The sequence below is a fragment of the Sesamum indicum genome, linkage group LG6 (assembly GCF_026168435.1).
Source record: "Sesamum indicum cultivar Baizhima isolate 11 linkage group LG6, ASM2616843v1, whole genome shotgun sequence".
NCBI classification, from domain to species: Eukaryota; Viridiplantae; Streptophyta; class Magnoliopsida; order Lamiales; family Pedaliaceae; genus Sesamum; species Sesamum indicum.
The window spans coordinates 27,016,083-27,043,388 of NC_142662.1; the positions used below are offsets into that span (position 1 = coordinate 27,016,083).

The following is a 27,306-nucleotide window of genomic DNA, read 5'->3' on the forward strand; positions in this document are numbered from 1 at the left end:
CCAGTTAGTGGTGGAATGATCTGCTTATTGCCAGTTGATTTCTGTTTATATTCCTTTTGTCTTTTCCTGCAATCATCTTTCTATTCAAAATTTTGGAAAAGAAAAAAAGAAAATCATCTCTGAAACAAAATTATAGTGTGAGATTAAAAAAAAATGTGAAAAGATATAAACATAGTGTAAGTTGAGGAAAAAGAATGAAATTTGTGATAAGAAATAAATGTAGTATAAAGTGAGAGACAAAAAGATAAATTATAATTTGTGGAATCATAAAGTTTGTAAGTGAAAAAAAAAACCATGAAGAAGGTGAGAGGGAAACATGAACTAGTGGATTGAGAAGAAGGAAGTTTGTGAAAAGAAGAAAGTGAGAAAACGAATGTGAAGAAGAGATGTGATATAGAAATATGAAGTAGTGGTTGAGAAGGGAAAAAATTGTAATTATAAAATAATTAAAAAAATATTAAAATTATTATTGTGGACAAATATTTTTAAAAAAATAGAATGAATTAAAGGATAAATTGAAGTAATTAAAAATTGGTATGATTAAAATATTTTCTTTATAATAGTATAAACATAGATATATAGTCGACAAACACAACAAGCCACAAATTTAGACAAGTAGTTATGAGAATTTTTGTTTTGGACTAAGTTTGGTTATATAGAACCAATTCTATACCAAGTATCATACACTTATCATGTTATTGATATACAATTAAAAAAAAATGATCAATCATATAACAACTGTGTCATACTAATCATATAATTAGTTTGATTTGATCAAACTTGGTAGTGAGAATTTTTGGTGAAAGAATACCTTAGAATACCCAACTTGCACAAGCATAACGTTGCATGTAGAGAGTAGAACCCTTGAGGCTTAGAAGATGCTTGTGGGTATTTGAGGTAGAGCATTTTGGAGAACAAAGGGATCGAATTCAACCAAGTAACATTTCTTGCCTCAAATCGAATATAAAGTGAGCTACAGCATATGCTATCGCAAGCCAAATGCCAATCAAAGAACAGAATACATGAAAATTCTTATGTATCTTAACACTGTTTATCAAGATGCACAGTGGATCGAGCTGGACTAATTTGGTCAGGGACGGATTGGATAAAAAAAAAATGAGTTGGGTTGGCCCAGGCTCGCTTGAAATCGGACCGGTCCCAAGTATTGAAACCTAGGACTAGCCCAGTGATCCAGGATCACCTGATTCTGAGCCGTGCCTGCTGGGCTAATTTTTTTTTTCTATAATAATAATACATAACATATAAGTTTCATTTTTATTCTCCTTAACTAAATATTCTAGTAGCTTTTTTTATATTTTTTAAATTCTAAAAATTATTATCATTATTGTTCTATTTCTAAATTTTTAATACTTTTTGTCTATTTTTTTAAAATTTATTATAAATTCTTTTTGAATTTATTATCATCTAAGTTCATTACATAATCTTAACTATTATTTTTTCTAGTTATGAATTTTGGTGTGATTTAATTTATTATTATTTTATTTCATAATACTACCATATTTAAATAATTGTTCAAAACAAAACCTCTATTTCATAAAGAAATAAGGCAAAATAGCATATTCAAGCTTGGTCTGATTCTCAATGGGGTCAGTTCACGGGTTGGATCTGAGTTTATAAATGAACCCAATTGGAACCCGTTAAAAGGCCCAGGACTGGTTCTGGGTCGAATATTTTATGACTGTGTGTACTAATCCTGAGTCGGCACGGCCCACTGCACACCTTAAACTGATTGTACCTTAAAACGAATGAACAATAATAAAAAATCGAATCAAATCCCATACAATATTAAATTCTTATACAAGTCATTGATGATTTCGTATATTCTATGTGCTGTATAATTGCATCTAACATTATACCACTTAGTTCGCTTTTCTGGCAATCTTGTGGGTTTTAATAATTCAGCAATAATTAATATTTACTTAATATGCTAAATGGGATTAAGCGGGTTGTTGGTTGTTCAGTTGATATATCCGAATCGGGCTGGGTTTATTATTTTGAAAGTTGGTTCGGGCCGTTGGTTCATTGGGCCCAACATCATTGATTTGAGACACTTGTGGCCTCCAATTACAGTCCGATCCAATGAAAATGGTTATTTTATTTGGGGCATTGGTCATTTGCATTTTAAGTTGCATGCTAAATAATTATGCACGTCCTCTTTTTATAACATGTTAAAAAGATGTTGAAATAAAAATGATAAAATTAATTACACTCTTTTATGCCTCCCTTATTTCCCCTCTATTTACAGCCAAAGGACACTTTTTTTATTTTATTATTTTTTTTTAATTGGGGGGGTTGGGGGTGGGGTGAAGATAAAGGTAATCCTGCGGGGGAACTTTCATGAAAGTGTGATAAAGAGGTGAAGGTGCACAGAGGCCTTGGGCTGCCAACTCTTGTTGAAAAGAAAAATAAAAAAAGTAGAAACTTTATTTGTGGATTCTGTACATCATTCCCCTCAAAGGGGATACATCTTCCGATATGAATTATGCACACTTTCATGTCTACATAATGTAGTACAAAATATATACATACAAAGGAATCACTACTTTTTTATTTTTTCCCCCCAAGACATGCTGAGAATGTGCTCATTTGATAAAAAAACGAAACAATATACTCTCTCTCATGTCACAAAGTGAATATTCCAAAGAGATAGGAGATATAACACTGCCCCAGTCCCAAGTGGATGCTCAAAAGCCATATAAGCAACCCCCCTTTATTCTTCTTTCTTTTTCTTTACATCCCTTTTTTTTTATTTGGTAGGAATTCTCTATTAATCAAACTGCCAGAAGTTCAAGGGATTTGGAGCCTATCTTTACCTTCTACAGACAGAATTCGCACATTTAAATAAACGTACCTATTTAAATAGAATTTGTTTTAGCTTTCACAATTAACATAATCTCTAGAAATTTCCATGAGTAAATTGTCAATAGAGAAGAAGACAAAGGCAACATCTTAACAAAAATATATATAGCATCACACCCATCTTTATGTGGACCATGAAAATGCAACCTTTCCACCCTCTCGTGCCTTCAAAGTAAGATCCTCAAGATCTCAACACAAACCACTATTGCTTATGAGTACATGTATATGGATGGGTCCATTATTGAGCACATTCCATTCAAGATTGAAAGCAGAATGTTTCAATTGATCACACAAACTTCCTTTCAACCTAAAGTTGGATGTCCCCACCTACATACTTAACCATTAAAGCTGAAGACATTAAAAGATAAAAGGCATCAACCAATGAAAGAGTTCACTTTCACTTTCCCAAAGAGAAAATCTCATCATTTCCATCCTTTGTCATTTACTCTGTCATGTGATTGAGCTTTATGAACAAAAAAACTTGTTTATATACAAGAGAGGGAAGAGAAAAGAAGGTTTTTAGGTCTACAAGCATATAGCATAACAAAAGCTCAATGGTTTGTGGGCACATTTTGATGAAATCCAAGACAATGAACAAACCACATGGAAACTGTGTTCAAATCACATACAATCAACAGTAAATGCAGACACATTTCCTCCTCTTGCAAGACAAATGCTTATTTTGCTACGCTATGAGCACTTTTGACTAACTAAATGCATACCTTATTGACAGTTACGATTATTGAACTTCTAAGTCTTAATACTGATTAAGTAGTTCCGTAAAATTATAAAATACTTACTTGACTGAGCTGCTAACCATATGCTTTGGGATTTAATCATGTCGACTGGTCAACAACATCACGTGGCAAAGAAATCAATGCACCTAATAAGTTGAGACTAATTGTTGAATACTACAAGACTCCAACACCAACTCTTTTATAATTACTCTATATCACAAATAACATAGCTATCATCCTCAACCTCATGAATGTACTGATACCTAAAGTTTCAATAGGACATAGAAAAACGACTGATTGTTACACTATATTACCATAATCTCTTAAATAATATCCCCACCCCCCACCCAAAAGGCACGTGTTGGTATACTAATGATTGTTTCACATGATTGAGCAACCACTTTCATCACCACCATAGTAATCATCATATCGACTACCATCTCGGATTGGATCGGATGGTGGAGGTGGCGGGTAAGAGTATGGGAGCAAGTATGTATATGAATGCATGGGCAAGTTATAATATGAAGTAGAAATACTTGCAGTAGGTGGTGTCGTATTGTAACTCATCCCATATTCTGGAGCAGGGTAGTAAAACTGTGGATAAGAGAAGATGTGTTGACGTGGAGGGTTCAGATTCATTTGATCAACAGGTGAGGCTGTGATTCCGGTGGCTGGAGGAGATCCATTGCTTGCAGCTGTAGGGACACCAGCACCATTTGTTGATCCTGCATTTCCTTTTTTCTTTTTCTTCTTCTTCTTTTTACCTGCACTGCCCCCTCCACCACCACTCTGAGCAGCAACCGCTGCTGTTCCGCCCTGTTCCTCTGTGTGATCATCACCGGAAGTGCCCTCGCCTTCCTTTTGGTTTTCCTTTCCCGTGCCATTATCCTTTGGTGGATTTTCAGATTCCTCAGTTTTCTTCTGATCAATATCAGTAGCACTTTCATCATCTTTTGAGTCTTTTTGCTTCGGATTTTTTTTTGACTCAGAATTTTCTGTCCAAAGCTCGGCGTGTTTCCCCGACCTTAACAGCTTCTTGATCAAGGTTTCAGCTTCCAAATTCGCCGTGACTATAACTTTGTGTTGTTTTGAGTCTATCTCTATCTTATAAACCCCTGTTGCATATAGAGATTTAGAAACTCAAGGATAAGCCTAAGCAAAATAGAAAAGGCAACAAGCACAAAATTCACCATATAGGGTTTTCAAAGAAATACTGCATGCTAATTATCCATACACACACAATGACACAAAGTTAGTATGTACTATTAGGTTACCTTCAATACTTTGAAGGACTTTCTTTACTTTCTTCTTGCAGCCTCCACAGTGGATAGAAACTCTCAAGGCCCATGTCTGCATAGGAGTATACAAAGAATCTATGGTTTAGTGAGTTAATAATAAAAGAAATGATTATATATGCATAAAAAGTTTGAACAATTACCTTGTACTTGAGGGGTTCGGAATTGTCACCACCAGCTGCTTCATTATCCATCAGTGTGTGTGTAAGGGGGAAAAGAGAGCTGGTTTATCAGAGTGAAAAGGAAAGAATAGGGAGAGCTCTCCTGGTCTAGTTCTTGCTTCAGTGAAAGAGAGTGACAAAATGGGCAATCTAGTATCAAGAAATAAAGCCCGCAAGAAGGGTAAAAGACTGATCAGCCCCTTGACTGTGAAAACCACATCAGAAGCACAAGTGAAGGGCCAATATGGACTCGACATATCATGAAAGCAATTTGAACTCAACAATAGGCCAAGTACAGAAGTTCAATCCTTCCTTCCCCTCAGTCACTCACACTGGAGTAATTATTTTTCTGTGAAGAAATAGGAAATGCCACATAAAAATGGTCCCAGCCCTTTTCACAGACTTGTTTTTGATAAAGAAGATGACCAAATTCTGAACAGTCACTACTTTTAATTCAAGTGATAAAAAGTAAATATACATGCATACTTGCCAACTTTCACTAAGAACTTGTATAGATTAATCTTATGTAGAAGAAATAAACTGATGCAGGTAGAAGGAAAACGAAATCTCAAACCCCTCATCTCAATCGTCTTTATGTTGTCCACTAACCAATAGTTCTTTCTTTTATTCCTTTTTTTTTTTTTGGGGGGGGGGGGGGGGTGGTGGGTGGGTGGGTTGTCCTCCAGGAAAATCAATGATCCTGATGTCAGTAAGTATCTGCTTAACAAATGTTAGAAATTGCAGCAATTCCACATACAAATCAATAAACCAGAATCAGGAAAGATCGCTCATGGTGCACAGTAGCACAAGTGCCTTCTTTTGAAGACCAGTTGGATACGGTTTTGAATAATTCACTAGAACAAGTATACCATGCAGAAGAGTATCTCAAAAGTTAAAGAGAAGGATCACATCAAAAGGTTGAAGCAAAGCGGGGAAGCAAAAGATAAGCTATAAATAAAGGAAATGCTTGTTTGTTATGCAAGTATTTTGGATGTCATGGACAGAATGCTGAAAGAGAACAATATACATGGAAAAACAGGTCCCTTCTGACAGAACAATATCAAGCCAGAAAAATTAATAAAAAGATGACATTTCCTTCAAATTTTCCAAAACATTCATCAATCCCACAAATGAAGCCTCCATCAGAACCTCATAAGTTTCACTAAGCTATTTGAAAGAGGCAACTTTGAAGCTGAGAATGATGTCTGACAACATTTAGCCCTCAACTGCTCATGCTGATGATGACCGGAAATGAGCTTCCAGTTTCAATCCTAGCTTCTGTTTCACATCACAGGTTGTCATCTCAAAGAATATAATTGAAAGCTGGCGGTGGAAATTAGTCTCTACCTTGAGTAAAAGAAAATGCCATCTCCAATATCCAAAAAAAGTGCAAGTACTCAACAACTTACTTGATCACTCATACCAGCAAGAAATAACAATTATTTATGAAACTTAAAGGTCCATAAAACTCAGATCGATGAAGTCACTACATGTAAGCACATACATATTTAGCATTTGTACAGTTCACATATTAGATAATGCTGTCCATGAGAAAATCATTAGCACATAAGAATTATCTGACAGCCAATTTAACCATCAAAAGTTTATAAACTTATCACCATGGCTGAGATCATGTCAATCACAAAGCTTTCCGGCATACAATGACACCAAAAAGAATAGAAACAAAAGCCACAAGAGCCCCATCTCTAGAAAGCCCAAACTCAGTCCACGTCAACGGTTTTCGCACATGGACTAGTACCTCTCTGAAGTGTTCTTTCAAATCTTCTAATGATCCTGAGTTATCAATCACAATATCGGCTTTAGTCCTTTTCAAATCCAGAGGCATCTGAGCATTGATCCTACTCTTTGCGTCTTCGGCTGTTGTTCCATCTCTTTCCATGAGACGCTGAAGCTGAGTGTCAGGATCAACCCATACCACAATAATGGGCTTAGTCCACTTATCCATCTTGGCCTCAAACAACAGAGGAACATCAAGAACAATAATTTTATAGCCCTTCATCCACAGCTTGAACACTTCCAGGAAAATCCCAGATGAAATATAGGGGGCCAGCAACCTGCAAAAAGATTAATTTATAAAACTCAAATATCAGGCACATATCAAAGTATTCTAATACCCATTACTACCAAAAGAATTTCTTAATAAAACAGAAAAAGAACGAAGAGCGTGCTAAACTTTATTTCTATCTTGTTTTACTTTATATAATAAGTGATAGTGATTCTTGCAGTTAGTCCTGGGGAAGAATAAAAGACAAGCCACAAGATATTTAATCTACCAAGCTTCCAGGAATAAGAAAAGGCTCACAGAGGTTTCTTTTTCAAGCATCCAAGTTACCGAAAAGCTATATAGGGAGTCAGGGACGAGAGAGAGAGATACAATTTGTTTGGTATCATAGTCTGATGATGTTTCTATAACATAAAACAAAATAAATACTACAACTACATATTGCGTTAAGTTGAATTATAGTTAAATATACGCAAAGGACTTTGACAAAACCAATCATAAAGCCACCATACTTAGTTGTAATTCTAAACCATTAAATCGACAAGCTTAGATTTCTCAATGCAAAGCTACTTTGTCTTCAACCAAGCAGAATACAACTCTAAGCGTACCACAGTGACCACTAGGAAGACAGGACAAAGGCATGTCTTTGGAGTTCACATCTCTTTACAAATTGAAAACAAATTAACTAAACGTTTAAAGCCTTGCGTACATGATATGGAATTTACAGTCAATATGCAAGGGTAGCTTTTAAATGACATTACACGTGGAAAATATATTTTTCCATATTTAAGTGACATTAATACGAGAAGATAGGTTCACATGGTAGAAACACCAGAACGACTATCTTCAACCCTCGTCTCTATTCTATACATTTAACTATCCTAACTGCATCCTAAACAGAATCAGGATAAGAAGATGTTCCACAATGAAAATCCATTGTCCCACTCCATTGGACTTTGCATAGGAACTAGAAGCATGATAATTCAATATCTCTTGCACTTCTTACAACATTTACCAAGAGAAACTCCAGTTAGAGTGCCTGTTGCACAATTATTGCATTCATGTAAAATTGTCATTGTGATGAATCTCAGGAAACAGTGGGATCAATGGTAATTTGAATTCTAAGAATGAGAAAACATTATGCCCCTAATTCTATTTATAAAGAAATTTATCAAAATGGCAATCAAAATCCAAACATTTTGATCCGAATAAACGATGCATCTCACTTAAAAATAGCAGTACCTATTAAGCAGCTGGCGCTTATCAGGATCGTTAAATACGACCTGCCCCAACTTCGGTCGATCAACTTCTCCATTAGGCAGCAAAATGTCGTCCCCAAATGCACCCACCACTTTTCTCCAACCACCAGTGCCTTTCTTCAGAACACTCTACAACTCCACAAAACCCATAACTACGTGAGACAACATAGAGTAAACTAAGGATCTCAGAATCTGGTTCAATCAAGACCTAAGAAGTGGAAAAAAGTAGGGCATACGCGAGCAACGACGTCAGCATCAACTACGGGAATACCATGAGCTTTAAACAGATTGGAGACTGTGCTCTTGCCCGAACCAATTCCTCCTGTCAATCCAATAATCCTCATGCTAAATCACAAAGCCGAAAAATTGAATTCCGATTTGATCCGCCGGAGAATAACGAGGAGAGCGTGATTTTGGCGTTTAAAGAGATGTTCTCAGCTACTGGCAGCTCGAAAGAAGAGATGGTTTGGGCCGAAATGAAGGAAACATTTGGGCCTATGGTACCAAAATGCCCAATTAACCATCTGGACTTATCGAATTGTACATATTGGACTAACTGAATTGGACCCAGCCCAGTGGCCCAATCTAAACTGAATTAGAATAACTCCAACTGCTAAACCACATATTTGTTCACAGGGCCTCTCAGTAATAGTCTTTGCTAATAAATGATGTGAATGTAAACAATTATTTTAAAGTTGATATTATTCTCTCTCATTGTTAAAATAAAAGGTTAGCTCTCAAGTAAAATTTATTTTAAAGAAAGAAAGCCGAAGCTACTTATTAGTGGGAACTAGTCTGAGGTGAGCCACAAGACTCGTGGATAGCTATATATACAAAGTGTTTTTATAATTAAATAATTAGTAAATCTTGTAATTTAGATTAAGAACGCTAATATCATAAATTGCTCTTGGTCAAATATGAATCCAGATTCCCAGAGCAACACAAGCGCATCTGGTGTAGTGGTATCATAGTACCCTCCCACGGTACTGACCGGGGTTCGATTCCCCGGATGCGCATTTTTCGCTTTCTTAATTTCTTTTTTGATCCAATGTATCAATGCTCGTTCGCCTGTGAGAAGCCATTGTTGTCATTGAACAGTCCACAATCTACGAATGAGCACCCGGAAGAATCTGAACACCGCCGCTGCAAGAATCCTCCACCTCTTAACCACTCGCTGCCAAACTCCATCCCACCTCCAGCAAATTCTAGCGCAGCTTCTGATCCAGAACCTCCGCTCTGACACGACCGTCGCCCACCGCTTTATCACCGCTTGCCATTCCTTGAACCTCCTTACCTCCGCAGCCTTCCCCCTTTACATAAACAACCGCACAACCCCCAACACTTTCGTTTGCAACAATCTTCTCAAAGCCTTTTCTCATTCCAGTGCTCCTCAGAAATCGCCAGTAATTTATTCTCACATGCATAGGAATTCTATTTCTGTGAATAATTATAGTTTTCCTTTTGTTCTGAAAGCTTTGGCGGACCTGAGGTTGATGAAAGAGGGCAGGTCGGTGCATGCCCAGGTAACTAAATTGGGTTTCACGAATGATGTTTATGTTGGAAATTCTTTGCTGAATTTGTACGCTGCAACTGGGAATATGGCATTGTGTGGGCAGCTGTTTGATGAAATGCCTCTGAGAGATGTTGTATCATGGACTGTTGTGATCTCGGGGTTTAATGAGGCTGGGAGGTTTGATGATGCGTTGATTGCACTTGAGAGGATGAGAAGCGAAGGCGTAATGCCTAATCAGGTGACCGCAGTGAATGCTTTGGCTGCTTGCGCGGGTTTTGGGGCATTGGATATTGGTGTGGGGATCCATGAGCATGTGAAAAGGAGTGGGTGGGAGTTGGATGTGATTTTGGGTACCTCCTTGATTGATATGTACGGGAAGTGTGGACAGATTGAGGAAGGCCTGCGTATTTTCAAGGAAATGAGTGAGAAGAATGTTTTTACGTGGAATGCGATAATTAAAGGTCTAGCTCTATCTAAGAATGGAAAGGAAGCTGTTAGGTGGTTTTTCAGGATGGAAGAGGAAGGGTTCCAACCTGATGAGGTGACTTTGATTACAGTGCTTTGTGCTTGTGTGCATTCCGGTCTTGTGCATATGGGGCGACGGATATTTTCTTTCTTGGCTGATGGGAAGTATGGAATTTCACCTAGTGTGAAGCACTATGGCTGCATGGTCGATCTTTTAGCACGTTCTAAGTGTTTGGATGAGGCGCTCAGGTTGATCACAGATATGCCTTTTCAGCCTACTGTGAGTATTTGGGGGGCTCTGCTTGCAGGCTCTAGAGCTCAAGCAAACTCTGAATTAAGTGAAACTGCTGCCTGGAAACTTGTGGAGTTGGAGCCACAGAATCCTGCGTACTATGTTGTATTGTCTAACTTGTATGCAGAAATGGGAAGATGGAGTGATGTGGAGAAAGTCCGAAAGTTGATGAAAGAGAGAGGACTTAAGAAAGATATGGGTAGCAGCGCAGTCGGACTCAAGAATCAGGAATGTTTCCTTGAATTGGTAATCTGAAGTATTTGCTTGAACTTGACATTTGGACAAAGAAACAACATCTTGTTCATGGATGTCTGTGTTTAGCCTCTCTGGTTTGTGCAGGTATTAACAGCATCAAACTATTAGCATTCTCCATTTTCTTTACTTTTCTGTTTGATGTCGACTCTGTAACTGGTTTCCATATCTGAAGGGGAATGCTTTAAATCAGAAATATTACATAAAATTAGTCAAGTCACCTTCAAAGTTATCACCTCTCTCTTACTGTAGCCCTTACTTTAGTACTTTTATTTCCGCCGTAGAAGTCATTTTTGTTTCCTCCGTGAAGTTCGATTCTCCATTAGAAAATCTAAGAACTGCACCGATGTAATATGCTGAAAAAAACAAGCCATTCTACATCTGAATCTCAACATTGTGTGTATTTCTCTATTTTCCATAGAAATGCAACAACAAAGGTAGAACATTATTTTAGAAAGACAGCAAGCTGGCAATTAGTTCTATGACTTGTTGACAGACCCTTTATATGCCTTTCTGATTTAAGATGTGAAACAGGAAATTACAAGAAAAACACTGAGCAGTGAAACAAGCTGCTATTGTGGTATCCTTGAAGACTTTTTAAGCTCACTGGTTATTTTTCATGGCAACAACCTTTTGCCAAGCTGGCCTTGCCAAGATATCCGCACACCAAGAACTCACATGAGGACGTGCATCAAAAGTTTCTTTAACACGTGTTCCCATCAAATAGTTCATTGTGGGGAGGTGATGGAGATCCGCGAGACTGAAGTTGTCACCACCCAAATACTTGGACTGTGCCAATCGAGCTTCATACACATCAAGAACCTTAGCCAGCTGAACTTCTTGCTCTTCAACAATGGCATCATCTGTTGACATCCCCAGTAATGGCTTAATGATGAGTTCCCAGGTTAACTTTGCAGCTGAAGCATCATACTTCTGAGCTTCCACCTCCATCCACAAAGATACAATCGCCATCTTTCTTGGATCCTGGCATATCAACGGGTTTCCCTTATCCGCATAAGCATGTGCAATGTATTGATTGACGGCCCTCGATTCTGCATTGCAAATAATTGAAACGTCAAAGACATTGTTGAATGGAGATTTCTCTTACATGACCCAATACATTCACGGAGACCTTATGTGATCCGATTGCTCATGATGTAATTGCAAATTTGAAAACATACCAAAGAGTTTCAGGTCCCCATCTTCAAAGGCTGGGACTTGACCAAACGGCTGCAGAAAGCAAAGCAAAGCAAAGTCATCTTAACCAAGGAGAAGATGTTGAGAGCTTTCCACTAGTTACAACATTCAAAGATCTGGAGAATAGCATTCATAGTTGAAGCATGCTTACATTGAGGGAAAGGAAAGGCTCCTTTTTGTGCTCACCAGCCCTCATGTCAACTGGAACAAACTCATACTCCAGCCCTTTCTCATTGAGGCAAGCAAACACTCTCATTGCTGCAGTCGAGAATGCGCTGCCGTGGACCTTGATTGCCATTTTATGCTGAGAAGGTGAAGAAACTGAAATGATGAAGTGCTTGTTAAGGATGAGATGGAAGGGAGATATGCAGCAGGTATTTATAGATATTGATGTTCTTGTTCGAGTATGCTGGACTGCACTGGAGCCTCCAAGTTTGATAATCAATGAATTTAATTAAAAGTAGGTTCCTTCTGCCTTCTCAGATATAATTTAATAGCAGTAGACATCGTGTACCTTTAATTTTGCATGAGATTCTATTGGAGAATTACATGTGTGCACACGTCATTCTTATATGGAGGTGTATGTGTATTATTTGCATGGGATCTATTACATAAGTGCCCATGTCATTCAAATTCCTTGTGAAATGGTCTTTTCTGGGATTTATGGAAGAATATTGGAAAAATAAGTGGTGGGGTGAAGGTTAATAAATGTCCTCGATTTCCCAAGTACCCGATGCCAAATTTGATTTTTCTATTTCTTGGTTTTGACAAATGAAGTAAGAGCATGTTTGAAATGTATTGTTTAAATGTAGTAAAATTAGGAGTCGTGGTATTTTAGAAATTTTAAATTGTCTATTTAATACTTAGTTTAAATATAAATTGTTGGTTGCAAATTAATTCTTAAAATTGTTAATAATTACAACCTATATTAATGGGTTAAATTTTTGCTGCGTGTCATATTGCATTTTGTATTCATTTGATATAAATGTGCTATATATATATTATTAAATAAAATAAAGGATAAGGTACAATTACCTTTTTTTAATGAAAAAGAATTATGTAGTCTGTCAACGTGACTAAGAAATTACTATTTTCCTTTTTTTATATTTAAAATGAAATATATGAGAAAATATAAAAATAAAATTAAAAATATTAGCTTGGGTAACGTAAATAGGACATATTATTCTGTAAAAATATTTTAATTATTTTTAAAGAAATCCATTGATTTGTGGGAAATTTTAATTCAAATTGGGTTTGGTCGAACTTGAACCAATTATGTGATAAGTGTAATACATTTGGCATGTGATTGTGTGTAATTTAGATAAAACGAATCAATCACATAGCAAATATATTATACTTGTTTGTGATGTGATTGGTTTGATTCAACTAAATTTGATTTAAATAAAAAAAAATTCAATCGGTCCATAAATGATTAGGTAAATCGAGGAAAGAAATCATAAGAAGCACAAAAAGAAAGGTGAAACCACGTGAGATTAGATCTTCCAACCCCACAAAATCCATTTCTTTATTTGGAGAAGCACAAGATGCTTATTAACTCCATAAATGTTACTGATTACGGGGAACCCGTAAAAACGCGCGGATCAAGAGGAGGAGAGCTTCATGTTCATGGACGCCAAAACCTTCTGCCAAGCGGGGCGGGCCAAGATATCTGCGCACAACGCGCTGACATGGGGCCTGGCATCAAACAGGGCTTTAATCTTGGTACCAAGCAAGTTGTTTATGATTAGGAGATGATGCAAATCCGCCAAGCTAAAATCTTCTCCTCCCAAATACTTGGATTTACCCAAACGGGACTCGTACGCGTCAAGAACCTGGGCTAGTTTCTCCTGCTGCACTTCCACAGCACCTTCATCTGTACTCATCCCCAGAATCGGCTTGATCAGGATCTCAAATGATAGTTTTGATGCAGCAGCATCAAATGCATGGGACTCCACTTCACTCCAAACTGAGACCAGTGTCTGTTTCAAGGGGTCGGTTGGTAGCAGTGGGGTACCCTTATCGGCGTAGGTGCGTGCGATGTACTGAGTGATTGCCATTGATTCTGCCAAAGACATTGATCAAGGAAATAAAATGAGAAAGATGAGGAATGCAGGGGAAAGGATTGAAGGCAAATTTTTACCAAAGAGCTTCAAGTCTCCATCTTCAAGAGCTGGTACTTGTCCAAATGGCTGCAATAACCCATTACAACGTTGTCAAGAAACAAACACTAGTTTTAAACAAAGAAAAAATGATGATTTAATTACATTGAGTGAGATGAAGGGCTCCTTCTTCTGCTGAGCAGTTGATAAATCAACAAACACAAACTCATAGGGAAGGCCCTTTTCTTCATGGCAGGAGCAACTCTTCTTACTGCTGGAGAAATTGGGTGCTCGTGCAGCTTCATTGTTCCCATCATTCTATAAACAAATTGTTCAAGAAAGAGAAGCTATCCCAACTTTGATATATATACAGAGAGAGAGAGATCAGGTGTGTTTGTGCGTGTCACAATGTGTGTATGTGGGTGGGTGGGTGGGAGGGCATTTATTGTTGTTGTTGTGGTTATTATTATTATTATTATTATTATTATTATTATTATTATTATTATTATAAATAAAATTATTCAACATCAATAATAATTAATAATTCGGGTTTTATTCAGGTATGACACGAAGAAAACAAAAAAATATCGTCAACTGATTTGAAAACAAAAAAATATCGTCAAGTCACCTTCAAAATTATCACCTCTATCTTACTGTAGCCCTTACTTTAGTACTTTTATTTCCGACATAGAAGTCATTTTTGTTTCCTACGTGAAGTTCGATTCTCCATTAGAAAATCTAAGAACTGTAGTGATGTGATATTCTGAAGAAAACAAGCCATTCTACATCTGAATCTCAACATTGAGTGTATTTCTCTATTTTCCAAAGAAATGCAACAACGAAGGTAGAACTTTATTTTAGAAAGACAGCAAGCTGACAATTAGTTCTATGACTGGTTGACAGACCCTTTCTATGCCTCTCTGGTTTAACATGTGAAACAAGAAATTACAAGAAAAACACTGAGCAGTGAAACAAGATGCTATCGTGGTATCCCTCAAGACTCTTTAAGCTCACTGGTTGTTTTTCATAGCAACAACCTTTTGCCAAGCTGGCCTTCCCATGATATCCGCACACCAAGAACTCACATGAGGACGCGCATCAAACACAGCTTTAATGCGTGTTCCCATCAAATAGTTCATTGTGGGGAGGTGATGGAGATCTGCGAGACTGAAGCTGTCACCACCCAAGTACTTGGACTGTGCCAATCGAGCTTCATACACATCAAGAACCTTAGCCAGCTGAACTTCTTGCTCTTCAACAATGGCATCATCTGTTGACATCCCCAGTAATGGCTTAATGATGAATTCCCGGACTAACTTTGCAGCGGGAACATCGTACTTCTGGGCTTCCACCTCCATCCACAAAGATACAATGGCCATCTTTTTTGGATCCTGGCATATCAACGGGTTTCCCTTGTCCGCATAAGCATGTGCAATGTATTGATTGACTGCCCTCGATTCTGCATTGCAAATCATTAAAACGTCAAAGACATTGTTGAATGAAGATTTCTCTTACATGACCCAATACATTCACGAGACCTTATGTGATCCGATAGCTCATGATGTAATTGAAAATTTGAAAACTTACCAAAGAGTTTCAGGTCCCCATCTTCAAAGGCTGGGACTTGACCAAACGGCTGCAGAAACCAACCAAAGTCATCTTAACCAAGGAGAAGATTTTGAAAGCTTTCCACTAATAAAAACATTCAAAGATCTGGAGAATAGCATTCATAGTTGAAGCATGCTTACATTGAGGGAAAGGAAAGGCTCCTTTTTGTGCTCACCGGCCCTCATGTCAACCGGAACAAACTCGTACTCCAGCCCTTTCTCATTGAGGCATGCAAACACTCTCATTACCGCAGTCGAGATCGCGTTGCCGTGGACCTTGATTGCCATTTTACGCTGAGAAGGTGAAGAAACTGAAATGATGAAGTGCTTGTTTTAGGATGAGATGGAAGGGAGATATGCAGCGGTATTTATATATATTGATGTTTCTTGTTCTAGTATGCTGGGAGCCTCCATGTTTAATAATTAATGAATTTAATTAAAAGTAGGTTCCTTCTGCCTTCTCAGATGTAATTTAATAGCAGTAAACATCATGTACCTTTCATTTGCATTAGAGTTTATTGGAGAATTACATGTGCGCACACGTCATTCTTATATGGGTGTGTGTGTATTATTTGCATGGGATCTATTACATAAGTGCACAGGTCATTCAAATTTTTTGAGAAATGGTCTTTTCTCGGATTAATGGAAAAATAAGTGGTGGGGTAAAGGTTAATAAATGTCCTGGATTTCCCAAGTACCCGATGCCAAATTTGATTTTTCTGTTTCTTGGTTTTGACAAATGAAGTAAGAGCATGTTTGAAATGTATTGTTTAAATGTAGTAAAATTAGGAGTCATGGTATTTTAGAAAATTTATAATTTTATATTGTCTATTTAGTACTAGTTTAATAATATATTCTTAATAGTTGTTAAATATAAATTATTGGTTGCAAATTAATTGTCAAAATTGTTAATAATTACGACCTATACGAATGGGTTAATTTTTTTGTTGTGTGTCATATTACATTTTGTATTCATTTAATATACATGTGCTATATATATAAATATTTTAAATAAAATAAAGGGTAAAGTACAATTACATTTTTTGATGGAAAAGAATTATGTAGTCTGTCACGTAGAAATTACTATTTTACTTTTTTTTTATATTTAAAAAGAAGTGTTTGAGAAAATTAAAAAATATTAGCTTGGGTAATGTAAATAGGACATATAAGTCCGTAAAAATATTTTAATTATTTTTAAAGAAATCCTTTGATTTATTGGAAATTCTAACTCAAATTGGGTTTAGTCGAATTTGAATCAATTATGTGATAAGTGTCATATATTTGACATGTAATTGTGTGTAATTTGAAAAAAAAAATAATCTCATAATAAATATATTATATTTGTTTGTTCTGTAATTAATTTAATTGAACTAAATTTGATTTGAGTAAGAATTTTTCCCAATTGATAACCAAATTTTAAGAGCAAACACTAGCGCATCTGGTGTAGTGGTATCATAGTACCCTCCCACGGTACTGACCGGGATTCGATTCCCCGGATGCGCATTTTTCGCTTTTCTTAATTTCTTTTTTGATCCATTGTATCAATGCTCGTTCGCCTGAGAGAAACCGTTGTTGTCATTGAACAGTCCACAATCTACGAATAAGCACCCGGAAAAATCTGACCACCGCCGCTGCAAGAATCCTCCACCTCTTAACCACTCGCTGCCAAACTCCATCCCACCTCCAGCAAATTCTAGCGCAGCTACTGATCCAGAACCTCCGCTCTGACACCACCGTCGCCCACCGGTTTATCACCGCTTGCCATTCCTTGAACCTCCTTACCTCCGCAGCCTTCCCCCTTTACATAAACAACCGCACAATCCCCCCAACACTCTCGTTTGCAAAACTCTTCTCAAAGCCTTTTCTCATTCCAGTGCTCCTCAGAAATCTCCAGTAATTTATTCTCACATGCATAGAAATTCTATTTCTGTGAATAATTATAGCTTTCCTTTTGTTCTGAAAGCTTTGGCGGACCTGAGATTTATGAAAGAGGGCACGTCGGTGCATGCCCAGGTAACTAAATTGGGTTTCACGAATGATGTTTATGTTGGAAATTCTTTGCTGAATTTGTACGCTGCAACTGGGAATATGGCATTGTGTGGGAAGCTATTTGATGAAATGCTTCTGAGAGATGTTGTATCATGGACTGTTGTGATCTCGGGGTTTAATGAGGCTGGGAGGTTTGATGATGCGTTGATTGCACTTGAGAGGATGAGAAGCGAAGGCGTAATGCGTAATCAGGTGACCGCAGTGAATGCTTTGGCTGCTTGCGCGGGTTATGGGGCATTGGATATTGGTGTGGGGATCCATGAGCATGTGAAAAGGAGTGGGTGGGAGTTGGATGTGATTTTGGGTACCTCCTTGATTGATTATGTACGGGAAGTGTGGACAGATTGAGGAAGGCCTGCGTATTTTCAAGGAAATGAGTGAGAAGAATGTTTTTACGTGGAATGCCATAATTAAAGGTCTAGCTCTATCTAAGAATGGAAAGGAAGCTGTTAGGTGGTTTTTCAGGATGGAAGAGGAAGGGTTCCAACCTGATGAGGTGACTTTGATTACAGTGCTTTGTGCTTGTGTGCATTCCGGTCTTGTGCATATGGGGCGACGTTATTTTCTTTCTTGGCTGATGGGAAGTATGGATTTTCACCTAGTGTGAAGCACTATGGCTGCCTGGTCGATCTTTTAGCACGTTCTAAGTCTTTGGATGAGGCGCTCAGGTTGATCACATATATGCCTTTTCAGCCTACTGTGAGTATTTAGGGGGCTCTGCTTGCAGGTTCTAGAGCTCAAGCAAACTCTGAATTAAGTGAAACTGCTGCCTGGAAACTTGTGGAGTTGGAGCCACAAAATCCTGCATACTATGTTGTATTGTCTAACTTGTATGCAGAAATGGGAAGATGGATTGATGTGGAGAAAGTCCGAAAGTTGATGAAAGGGAGAGGACTTAAGAAGGATATTGGTAGCAGGGCAGTCGAACTCGAGAATCAGGAATGCTGCCTTGAATTGGTAATCTGAAGTGTTTGCTTGCACTTGACATTCGGACAAAGAAACAACATGTTGTTCATGGATGTCTGTGTTTAGCTTCTCTGGTTTTTGCAGGTATTAGCATTCTCCATTTTCTTTACTTTTCGGTTTGATGTCGACTCTGTAACCGGTTTCCATATCTTAAGGGGAATGCTTTAAATCAGAAATATTACATAAAATTAGTCAAGTCACCTTCAAAATTATCACCTCTCTTACTGTAGCTCTTGCTTTAGTACTTTTATTTCCGCCATAGCAGTCATTTTTGTTTCCTCCGTGAAATTCGATTCTCCATTAGAAAATCTAAGAACTGGATGTAATATGCTGAAAAAAACAAGCCATTCTACATCTGAATCTCAACGTTGGGTGTATTTCTTATTTTCCATAGAAATGCAACAACAAAGGTAGAACTTTATTTTAGAAAGACAGCAAGCTGACAATTAGTTCTATGACTGGTTGACAGACCCTTTATATGCCTTTCTGATTTAAGATGTGAAACAGGAAATTACAGGAAAAACACTGAGCAGTGAAACAAGCTGCTATTGTGCTATCCGTGAAGACTCTTTAAAGTCGCTGGTTGTTTTTCATGGCAACAACCTTTTGCCAAGCTGGCCTTGCCAAGATATCCGCACACCAAGAACTCACATGAGGATGTGCGTCAAAAACTGCTTTAACGCGTGTTCCAATCAAATAGTTCATTGTGGGGAGGTGATGGAGATCTGCGAGACTGAAGCTGTCACCACCCAAATACTTGGACTGTGCCAATCGAGCTTCGTACACATCGAGAACCTTAGCCAGCTGAACTTCTTGCTCTTCAACAATCGCATCATCTGTTGACATCCCCAGTAATGGCTTAATGATGAGTTCCCTGGTTAACTTTGCAGCTGGAGCATCATACTTCTGGGCTTCCACCTCCATCCACAAAGATACAATGGCCATCTTTCTTGGATCCTGGCATATCAATGGGTTTCCCTTGTCCGCATAAGCATGTGCAATGTATTGATTGACTGCCCTCGATTCTGCATTGCAAATCATTAAAACGCCAAAGACATTGTTGAATGAAGATTTCTCTTACATGACCCAATACATTCACGGAGACCTTATGTGATCCGATAGCTCATGATGTAATTGCAAATTTGAAAACTTACCAAAGAGTTTCAGGTCCCCATCTTCAAAGGCTGGGACTTGACCAAACGGCTGCAGAAAGCAAAGCAAAGTCATCTTAACCAAGGAGAAGATGTTGAAAGCTTTCCACTAATGAAAACATTCAAAGATCTGGAGAATAGCATTCATAGTTGAAGCATGCTTACGTTGAGGGAAAGGAAAGGCTCCTTTGTGTGCTCACCCGCCCTCATGTCAACCCGAACAAACTCATACTCCAGCCCTTTCTCATTGAGGCAAGCAAACACTCTCATTACTGCAATCGAGAACGCGCTGCCGTGGACTTTGATTGCCATTTTATGCTGAGAAGGTGAAAAAACTGAAATGATGAAGTGCTTGTTAAGGATGAGATGGAAGGGAGATATGCAGCAGGTATTTATATATAGTGATGTTTCTTGTTCTAGTATGCTGGGAGCCTTCCAAGTTTGATAATCAATGAATTTAATTAAAAGTAGGTTCCTTCTGCCTTCTCAGATATAATTTAATAGCAGTAGACATCGTGTACCTTTAATTTTGCATGAAATTCTATTGGAGAATTGCATGTGTGCACACGTCATTCTTATATGGAGGTGTATGTGTATTATTTGCATGGGATCTATTACATAAGTGCCCATGTCATTCAAATTCCTTGAGAAATGGTCTTTTGTGTTATTAATGGAAGAATATTGGAAAAATAGTGGTTGGGTAAAGGTGAACAAATGTCCTGGAATTCCCAAGTACCCGCTGCCAAATATTATTTTTCTATTTCTTGGTTTTGACGAATGAAGTAAGAGCATGTTTGAAATGTATTGTTTAAATGTAGTAAAATTAGGAGTCGTGGTGTTTTAGAGATTTTAAATTGTCTATTTAATACTAGTTTATAAATTGTTGGTTGCAAATTGATTCTTAAAATTGTTAATGATTACAACGTATATGAATGGGTTAAAATTTTTTGCTGCGTGTCATATTACATTTTGTATTCATTTAATATAAATGTGCTACATATATATTTTTTATTAAATAAAATAAAGGGTAAGGTACAATTACCTTTTTTTGATGAAAAACAATTATATAGTATGTCAACGTGACTAAGAAATTACTATTTTATTTTTTTTATATTTAAAATGAAATATATGAGAAAATATAAAAATAAAATTAAAAATATTAGCTTGGGTAACGTAAATAGGACATATTAGTCCGTAAAAATATATTAATTATTTTTAAGAAATCCATTGATTTGTGGGAAATTTTAATTCAAATTGAGTTTGGTCGAACTTGATCCAATTATGTGATGATAAGTGTAATACATTTGGCATGTGATTGTGTGTAATTTGGAGAAAGTGATTAATTACATAGCAAATATATCACACTTATTTGTGATGTGATTGATTTGATTCAACTAAATTTGATTTGAGTAAAAAATTTCTCAACAGATGATTAGGTAAATGCACTTGATTGATCTCCGTTCTCCTCCGTTAGAAAATCGAGGAAAGAAATCATAAGAAGCAGAAAAAGAAAGGTGAAACCACGTGAGCTTAGATCTTCCAACACCACAAAATCCATATCTTTATTTGGAGAAGCACAAGATGCTTATTAACTCCATAAATGGTACTTACTGATTACATAGAACCCGTAAAAACGGGCGGATCAAGAGGAGAGCTTCATGTTCATGGACGCCAATACCTTCTGCCAAGCGGGGCGGGCCAAGATATCTGCGCACCACGCGCTGACATGGGGCCTGGCATCAAACAGGGCTTTAATCTTGGTACCAAGCAAGTTGTTTATGATTGGGAGATGATGCAAATCCGCCAAGCTAAAATCTTCTCCTCCCAAATACTTGGATTTACCCAAACGGGACTCGTACACGTCAAGAACCTGGGCTAGTTTCCCCTGCTGCACTTCCACAGCACCTTCATCTGTACTCATCCCCAGAATCGGCTTGATCAGGATCTCAAATGATAATTTTGATGCAGCAGCATCAAATGCATGGGACTCCACTTCACTCCAAACTGAGACCATTGTCTGTTTCAAGGGGTCAGTTGGTAGCAGTGGGGTACCCTTATCGGCGTAGGTGCGCGTGATGTACTGAGTGATTGCCCTTGATTCTGCCAAAGACATTGATCAAGGAAATTAAATGAGAAAGATGAGGAATGCAGGGGAAAGGATTGAAGGCGAATTTTTACCAAAGAGCTTCAAGTCTCCATCTTCAAGAGCTGGTACTTGTCCAAATGGCTGCAATAACCCATTACAACGTTGTCAAGAAACAAACACTAGTTTTAAACAAAGAAAAAATGATGATTTAATTACATTGAGTGAGATGAAGGGCTCCTTCTTCTGCTGACCAGTTGATAAATCAACAAACACAAACTCATAGGGAAGGCCCTTTTCTTCAAGGCAGGCAGCAACTCTTCTTACTGCTGGAGAAATAGGGTGCCCGTGCAGCTTCATTGTTCCCATCACTCTATAAACAAAATTGTTCAAGAAAGAGAAGCAATCCCACTTTGATGTATATAAGAGAGAGAGAGAGAGAGATCAGTGAGTGTGTGTACGTGGGTGGGTGGGAGGGCACTTATTATTATTATTATAAATAAATATAGCAACAATAATAATATCTTGAAAAATAACATGATAAAGAATTATTCGGCATCAATAATAATTCGTACTTGGGGTTTTATTCAGGTATGACAAGAAAGAAAACGCAAAAAACATCATCAAGTGAACCAAATTTGAAGTATTACTCAAGAATAAATCGAGTAAAATTCGTTGATATATTATTTTATAAAAAAATATTTTCGAAAAGGTTGAATATATAAAAAGAATTGATTTATGTGTTATTCTGAATTCTAACTAATAGAAATGAACAATTTAGTGTCAATCAACTATACAGTAGAGAAATTTGCTTTTTAACCGAGAATGAATTTTGCATTTTAAAATGAGATGATATTTTAGGGAAGTATTTACATATCTGACGATGAATTGAAAAAATAAAGATATGGAGGATTTTTGTTAGGAATGGTTGTGTGAATATGGTGGAAAGATGTGGCTCAAACTCTTTCCATGATGAGTGGCGTTTTGTGGATCAATATCTTTCAACATATATTAGCATTACTAGTTTTAAAAGGGGGAAGATTTTGCACTATATTTATTTTCTTTATTTTACTCTACCAAAAATAGTTTAAATTTTTTTTTATGTAATTTCGTTAAAATATTAGTATTAAATAATTTTTTTTTAAGAATCTAAATTTTTATTACGGGTTAGTTGTGTTGTGTTATTCTAACTCAAACAAACGGTGGCATTTATGAAGCGGGCGGTGTCGGTCAGTAGTGGTAGTTGGGAAATTAAAGAAATTATGGCGTAGCCAATACCTACCACTCAAGCCAAGTAGTTGACAGGCCTGCTGTGCTGCTTCCAGGGTTTTATTGTCAATTTGAAGCAAAATTTGCATTTTCTTTAGTATATGTTACCCTCTTCTTTAATTTACTCGATTATATCCCATAAATTTTAATATATTTTCCCATCAACTTGCATATAAATATATACTGCCCAGTGCCCACTTCTTGAACAAGTCTTGTGCTAGAAAATGAAAGGAATCAATGTGTGGTAATGGAAAAACCAACTTTTCAATATGATCTCTTTTTATTTGATCATCAATATCCCATAATCATGAGGGAACTCATACTGTGATACATGACTTCTCCAAACCTCCAAGTTAAAGCATAAAACTGATCAAGAAAGGGAAACCAACGTATATGAGTTAGGTGCATGATCAGAATTTGCAGGCTTCAAGAACCTTCTGCCAGGCCGGGCGGGCCAAGAGATGGGCACACCAGGCGCCGACGTGCGGGCGCTCGTCGAACAAAGCCTTAACCTTTGTTTTGAACAAGTTGTTGATGAGCGGGAGATGATGAAGATCAGCCAAGGTGTACTCCTCTCCGGCCAAGTACTTGGACTTACCCAACCGGCCTTCGTACACGTCAAGTACCTTCCCTAATTCACCCTGCAGTTGCTCCACAGCAGCTTCATCAGTGGTCAGGCCCTTAAATCCCTTGATCAACAACTCAAAGTTGAGCTTCTGACCAACAGCATCAAACCTATGGGCTTCAACTTCCAACCAAACTCCGATGATGGCCTGTTTCTTGGGATCTTGGTCGATCAGTGGGGTTCCCTTGTCGGCATATGCATGTGAGATGTATTTGGTTATAGCCCTTGATTCTGAACTTGCAGCAAATTAATGGACACAGAATTAGCTGTTAAAACCTAAACCACACGAATTCATTCATCAAGTCTATTTGAATTGGGAAGAATACCATACCAAAGAGCTTCAAGTCGCCATCTTCAAAGCCTGGGACCTGACCAAATGGCTGCACGACAAACACACATGTTAAATCAACACAAACTCAGAGGTTATCATGTGTGGAGTACGAGGTTGTGAGAGTAGGGTAATTACATTGATTGAAATAAAGGGCTCCTTCTTCTGCTCACCACTTCTCAAATCCACAAGAATGAATTCGTATTCCAGATCTTTCTCTGCAAGGGCGAGAAGAACTCTCTGAGCTGCCGGGGAGAGAGGGCTTCCGTGGACCTTGATTGCCATGACCACTAATTTCTGAGCACAAATTAGAGGTTTGGGATGGTCGTGGAAACATGATTTGCAGCTTGGGTTTCTTATAGTAGTAGTGGAGAGTGAGTCAATAATTGAACTTATCTGTCAAAATTCTTATAAAAATCAGATTTTTTTAATCGAATCAAATTAATCATATATTACACGATAATTATATTGTACTTGTCATATACTTGATTCAAACTTGATTATCAAATTCATTTTTAAACGAGAATTTCCCACTTATTAATAGCAAATTGAGACACAATGATTACTATATTTTCAATGATGTGTGAGCGCATAAGCTGAAGGGTTGAAGTTTTGGAGCGTTGTAGGTGGAGAGTTGTTGCGAGAGTGCTTGACAAGTTGCATTATTTTTCAATTATTTCAGCGCTACAACAATTGACTAAATGTAGAAAAATTGGTTTTGAAATTTGGGGTTTTATCAAACTTTTACGTACTACAGTAACAATTTTTTAACTGAGTATATATCAATCAATAAAAATATAATCACTGGGTTACTTTTATCAAAATTAGGTTTGACGCATCGACCAAAAATTTCATGAACAATGCACAATTCCAACTACAACCACTAAATTCACTTTCAGACAGATTATTTTTAAAGAGGACAAAAATAACTGTAAACCCAAAATCATGGATGAAAATAAGTTTTAACATTATTTTTTGAGGAGACAGATAATTATTACTGTATACCTCAAATTATACGTAAATAATATCGAATTGATTTTGATCTTTAATTTATTTCATAATGGAAATTGTTGAATTAATCTTGAATTCAATATTAAGACCTCCATAATTACACATTAGATTTGAAGTCATTTTCTGAAAGCCAGCCATAATTTTTTGATCTCACATCCCACATAACTTTTCATGCATTATTAAGAGGTTTTCTGGGGTCCTACATTTTTGGGTGCACTAGAAAGTGTGAGGTCCCACATAACCAGAACAATCTAGATCTTCTTTTTATCATATATGAGACAAGTCTTCTCCAAGGTTTCCCACCTACCTCTTAATTTTTTTGTTTTTTTTCCTCCCTATTTTTGGTTTGTTTTCCCTGATAAGTGATCCTTAATAGTAAATAAACCCCTACAGAAATATTTTTGTTTTGCCCAGAAATTACCGCAAAATATCTTGATGTTCTATATTGGATATTAAAGACTCCGTTATTCCGAATGTCTTGAATAATTTTCTAATATATGCAATAAGCCTGTAAAAGAACACAGGGTTAGAGCTAGGTCAGCGTGGGTTCCTGTAACGACTTTCTAATGCTTAAATTAGTGAATATTTAAGGTCTCTTAATAAAAGAGCGTAAGAACTGGAGTAATAAAAATTGTACTTGATGTAGGAAAGCCAATATATATATATATGCCAGTTGGATTGTACGATTTTATGTACACCGTAGATCAATAACACGACCTCATGGTGTGCAGTAGGCCGTACATATCCTCAAGATATTGATAGTAAGTGATCCAAGAGGATAAAACTTGTTATACTGTTAAAAATATTTGTGGGACTGTTTGTACCAGGCTGGTCTCCTTTTCGCCAAGTGGGTTCAAAAATCGAGTTTGGTCGAATCTGGCAAGTACAACATACTTGTCGTGCGACTGGTGTACAATTCAAAGAAAGCGATCCATCACATGATGATCATCAATATCTCTTTTATTTTTTTATTTGCTTTGTCAATATCTCTTTATTTGATCATCAATATCCCACAATCATCGGGGAGACCAGGCCTGATGAATGAGTGTGATGCATGATTTCTCCAAAACAACAAAGCATAAATATCATAAAACTGATCAAGAAAGGGTAAGGAACACATGAATTACCTGATAATGATCACAATTTGCTCCTTTCAAGAACCTTCTGCCAGGCAGGCCAGGCCAAGAGATCAGTTTGCTCCAAATTGATGATCATCAATTTGCTCCTCGTCGAACAAAGACTTAACCTTTTTTTGAACAATTTGTTGATGATAGGGAGAAGATGAAGATCAGCCAACGAGTACTCGTCTCCGGCCAAGTATCCAATTGGGCTTCGTACACATCAAGAACCTTCCCTAATTCACCCTGCATTATCTCCACAACAGCTTCATCAGTAGTCGGGCCCTTAAATGCCTTGACCAAGATCTCACAGTTGGGTTTCTGACTAGCAGCATCATACTTCTGACTTGATCAGTGGGGTTCCCATGTCAGCATATGCATGTAAGATGTATTTGGTTATAGCCCTCGATTCTGAAGTGCCAGAAAATGAACACAAAACTAGTTGTTAAATCCTAACACCAATACAAATTAATCAAGTCTTTGAGGGGAAGAATACTATACCAAAGAGCTTCAAGTCACCATCTTCAAAGGCCTGGGACCTGACCTAATGGCTGCACCAGCAAACACATATTGTTAAATTAAGAGAAAAAGTTGCAAAAATTATGTGTCTGGTACGAGGCGGTGAAGTACGCGAATTACATTGATTGAAATAAAGGGTTCCTTTTTGTGCTGATCATTTGGCATATCTAGAAGCACAAATTGGTATTTTGGGCGTTTTAATATAGAAGGACTGGGGACTCCGAAAAGCTCCCCCCACCTCTAGGTGGTTTTGGTTAAAAAAAAATTGGTATTCGGGATGTATCTCTGCTATGCAGAGAAGAACTCTCTGTACTGCTGAGGAGAGGAGACAGGGTGTCCGTGGACCTTGATTGCCATCACTGATTAAGTGATTTGTAAGCACAAACTTGTAGCAAACTATTATTATA

At 37.3% G+C, this 27,306-nt stretch overlaps 8 protein-coding genes, 2 non-coding genes and 2 pseudogenes across 12 annotated transcripts; 4 read left to right on the forward strand and 8 right to left on the reverse strand.

Moving 5' to 3' along the window:
• Positions 1–2,427: 2,427 nt before the first annotated feature.
• Positions 2,428–5,698, reverse strand: LOC105163157 (uncharacterized). The gene is made up of 3 exons (XM_011081402.3): positions 5,056–5,698; positions 4,892–4,967; positions 2,428–4,732 (listed from the first exon to the last, which is right to left on the reverse strand). The coding sequence occupies exons 1-3, from the start codon at positions 5,104–5,106 to the stop codon at positions 3,999–4,001; spliced, it is 861 nt and encodes a 286-aa protein (XP_011079704.1). The 5' UTR covers positions 5,107–5,698; the 3' UTR covers positions 2,428–3,998.
• A 780-nt stretch (positions 5,699–6,478) lies between these two features.
• On the reverse strand, positions 6,479–8,790 carry ATCOAE (dephospho-CoA kinase family). The gene is made up of 3 exons (XM_011081401.3): positions 8,592–8,790; positions 8,339–8,484; positions 6,479–7,148 (listed from the first exon to the last, which is right to left on the reverse strand). Exons 1-3 carry the CDS (start codon positions 8,697–8,699, stop codon positions 6,713–6,715), a joined length of 690 nt encoding a protein of 229 aa, XP_011079703.1. The 5' UTR covers positions 8,700–8,790; the 3' UTR covers positions 6,479–6,712.
• A 510-nt stretch (positions 8,791–9,300) lies between these two features.
• TRNAG-CCC (transfer RNA glycine (anticodon CCC)) lies at positions 9,301–9,371 on the forward strand. Its single transcript has one exon. It is a non-coding gene; the product is annotated as a tRNA-Gly (tRNA).
• On the forward strand, positions 9,316–12,672 carry LOC105163154 (pentatricopeptide repeat-containing protein At5g66520). The gene is made up of 2 exons (XM_020694750.2): positions 9,316–10,964; positions 11,412–12,672. The coding sequence occupies exon 1, from the start codon at positions 9,468–9,470 to the stop codon at positions 10,878–10,880; it is 1,413 nt and encodes a 470-aa protein (XP_020550409.1). The 5' UTR covers positions 9,316–9,467; the 3' UTR covers positions 10,881–10,964; positions 11,412–12,672.
• On the reverse strand, positions 11,260–12,536 carry LOC105163155 (glutathione S-transferase). Its single transcript, XM_011081400.3, has 3 exons — positions 12,226–12,536; positions 12,059–12,107; positions 11,260–11,929 (listed from the first exon to the last, which is right to left on the reverse strand). The coding sequence occupies exons 1-3, from the start codon at positions 12,370–12,372 to the stop codon at positions 11,481–11,483; spliced, it is 645 nt and encodes a 214-aa protein (XP_011079702.1). The 5' UTR covers positions 12,373–12,536; the 3' UTR covers positions 11,260–11,480.
• Positions 12,673–13,546: 874 nt separating the features above from the next.
• On the reverse strand, positions 13,547–14,569 carry LOC105163153 (glutathione S-transferase-like; annotated as a pseudogene). The gene is made up of 3 exons (XR_016066019.1): positions 14,339–14,569; positions 14,215–14,263; positions 13,547–14,136 (listed from the first exon to the last, which is right to left on the reverse strand). The product of XR_016066019.1 is annotated as a glutathione S-transferase-like (transcript).
• A 393-nt stretch (positions 14,570–14,962) lies between these two features.
• LOC105163152 (glutathione S-transferase) lies at positions 14,963–16,147 on the reverse strand. The gene is made up of 3 exons (XM_011081397.3): positions 15,922–16,147; positions 15,761–15,809; positions 14,963–15,632 (listed from the first exon to the last, which is right to left on the reverse strand). Exons 1-3 carry the CDS (start codon positions 16,066–16,068, stop codon positions 15,184–15,186), a joined length of 645 nt encoding a protein of 214 aa, XP_011079699.1. The 5' UTR covers positions 16,069–16,147; the 3' UTR covers positions 14,963–15,183.
• Positions 16,148–17,212: 1,065 nt separating this feature from the next.
• TRNAG-CCC (transfer RNA glycine (anticodon CCC)) lies at positions 17,213–17,283 on the forward strand. Its single transcript has one exon. It is a non-coding gene; the product is annotated as a tRNA-Gly (tRNA).
• Positions 17,284–17,362: 79 nt separating this feature from the next.
• Positions 17,363–20,638, forward strand: LOC110012166 (pentatricopeptide repeat-containing protein At5g66520-like; annotated as a pseudogene). The gene is made up of 2 exons (XR_016065870.1): positions 17,363–18,879; positions 19,303–20,638. The product of XR_016065870.1 is annotated as a pentatricopeptide repeat-containing protein At5g66520-like (transcript).
• Positions 19,152–20,258, reverse strand: LOC105163151 (glutathione S-transferase-like). The gene is made up of 3 exons (XM_011081396.3): positions 20,112–20,258; positions 19,950–19,998; positions 19,152–19,820 (listed from the first exon to the last, which is right to left on the reverse strand). Exons 1-3 carry the CDS (start codon positions 20,256–20,258, stop codon positions 19,366–19,368), a joined length of 651 nt encoding a protein of 216 aa, XP_011079698.1. The 3' UTR covers positions 19,152–19,365.
• Positions 20,639–21,483: 845 nt separating the features above from the next.
• LOC105163149 (glutathione S-transferase) lies at positions 21,484–22,495 on the reverse strand. Its single transcript, XM_011081395.3, has 3 exons — positions 22,249–22,495; positions 22,125–22,173; positions 21,484–22,046 (listed from the first exon to the last, which is right to left on the reverse strand). Exons 1-3 carry the CDS (start codon positions 22,396–22,398, stop codon positions 21,589–21,591), a joined length of 657 nt encoding a protein of 218 aa, XP_011079697.1. The 5' UTR covers positions 22,399–22,495; the 3' UTR covers positions 21,484–21,588.
• A 1,064-nt stretch (positions 22,496–23,559) lies between these two features.
• LOC105163148 (glutathione S-transferase) lies at positions 23,560–24,591 on the reverse strand. Its single transcript, XM_011081394.3, has 3 exons — positions 24,390–24,591; positions 24,255–24,303; positions 23,560–24,154 (listed from the first exon to the last, which is right to left on the reverse strand). Exons 1-3 carry the CDS (start codon positions 24,534–24,536, stop codon positions 23,709–23,711), a joined length of 642 nt encoding a protein of 213 aa, XP_011079696.1. The 5' UTR covers positions 24,537–24,591; the 3' UTR covers positions 23,560–23,708.
• Between the last annotated feature and the right edge of the window lie 2,715 nt (positions 24,592–27,306).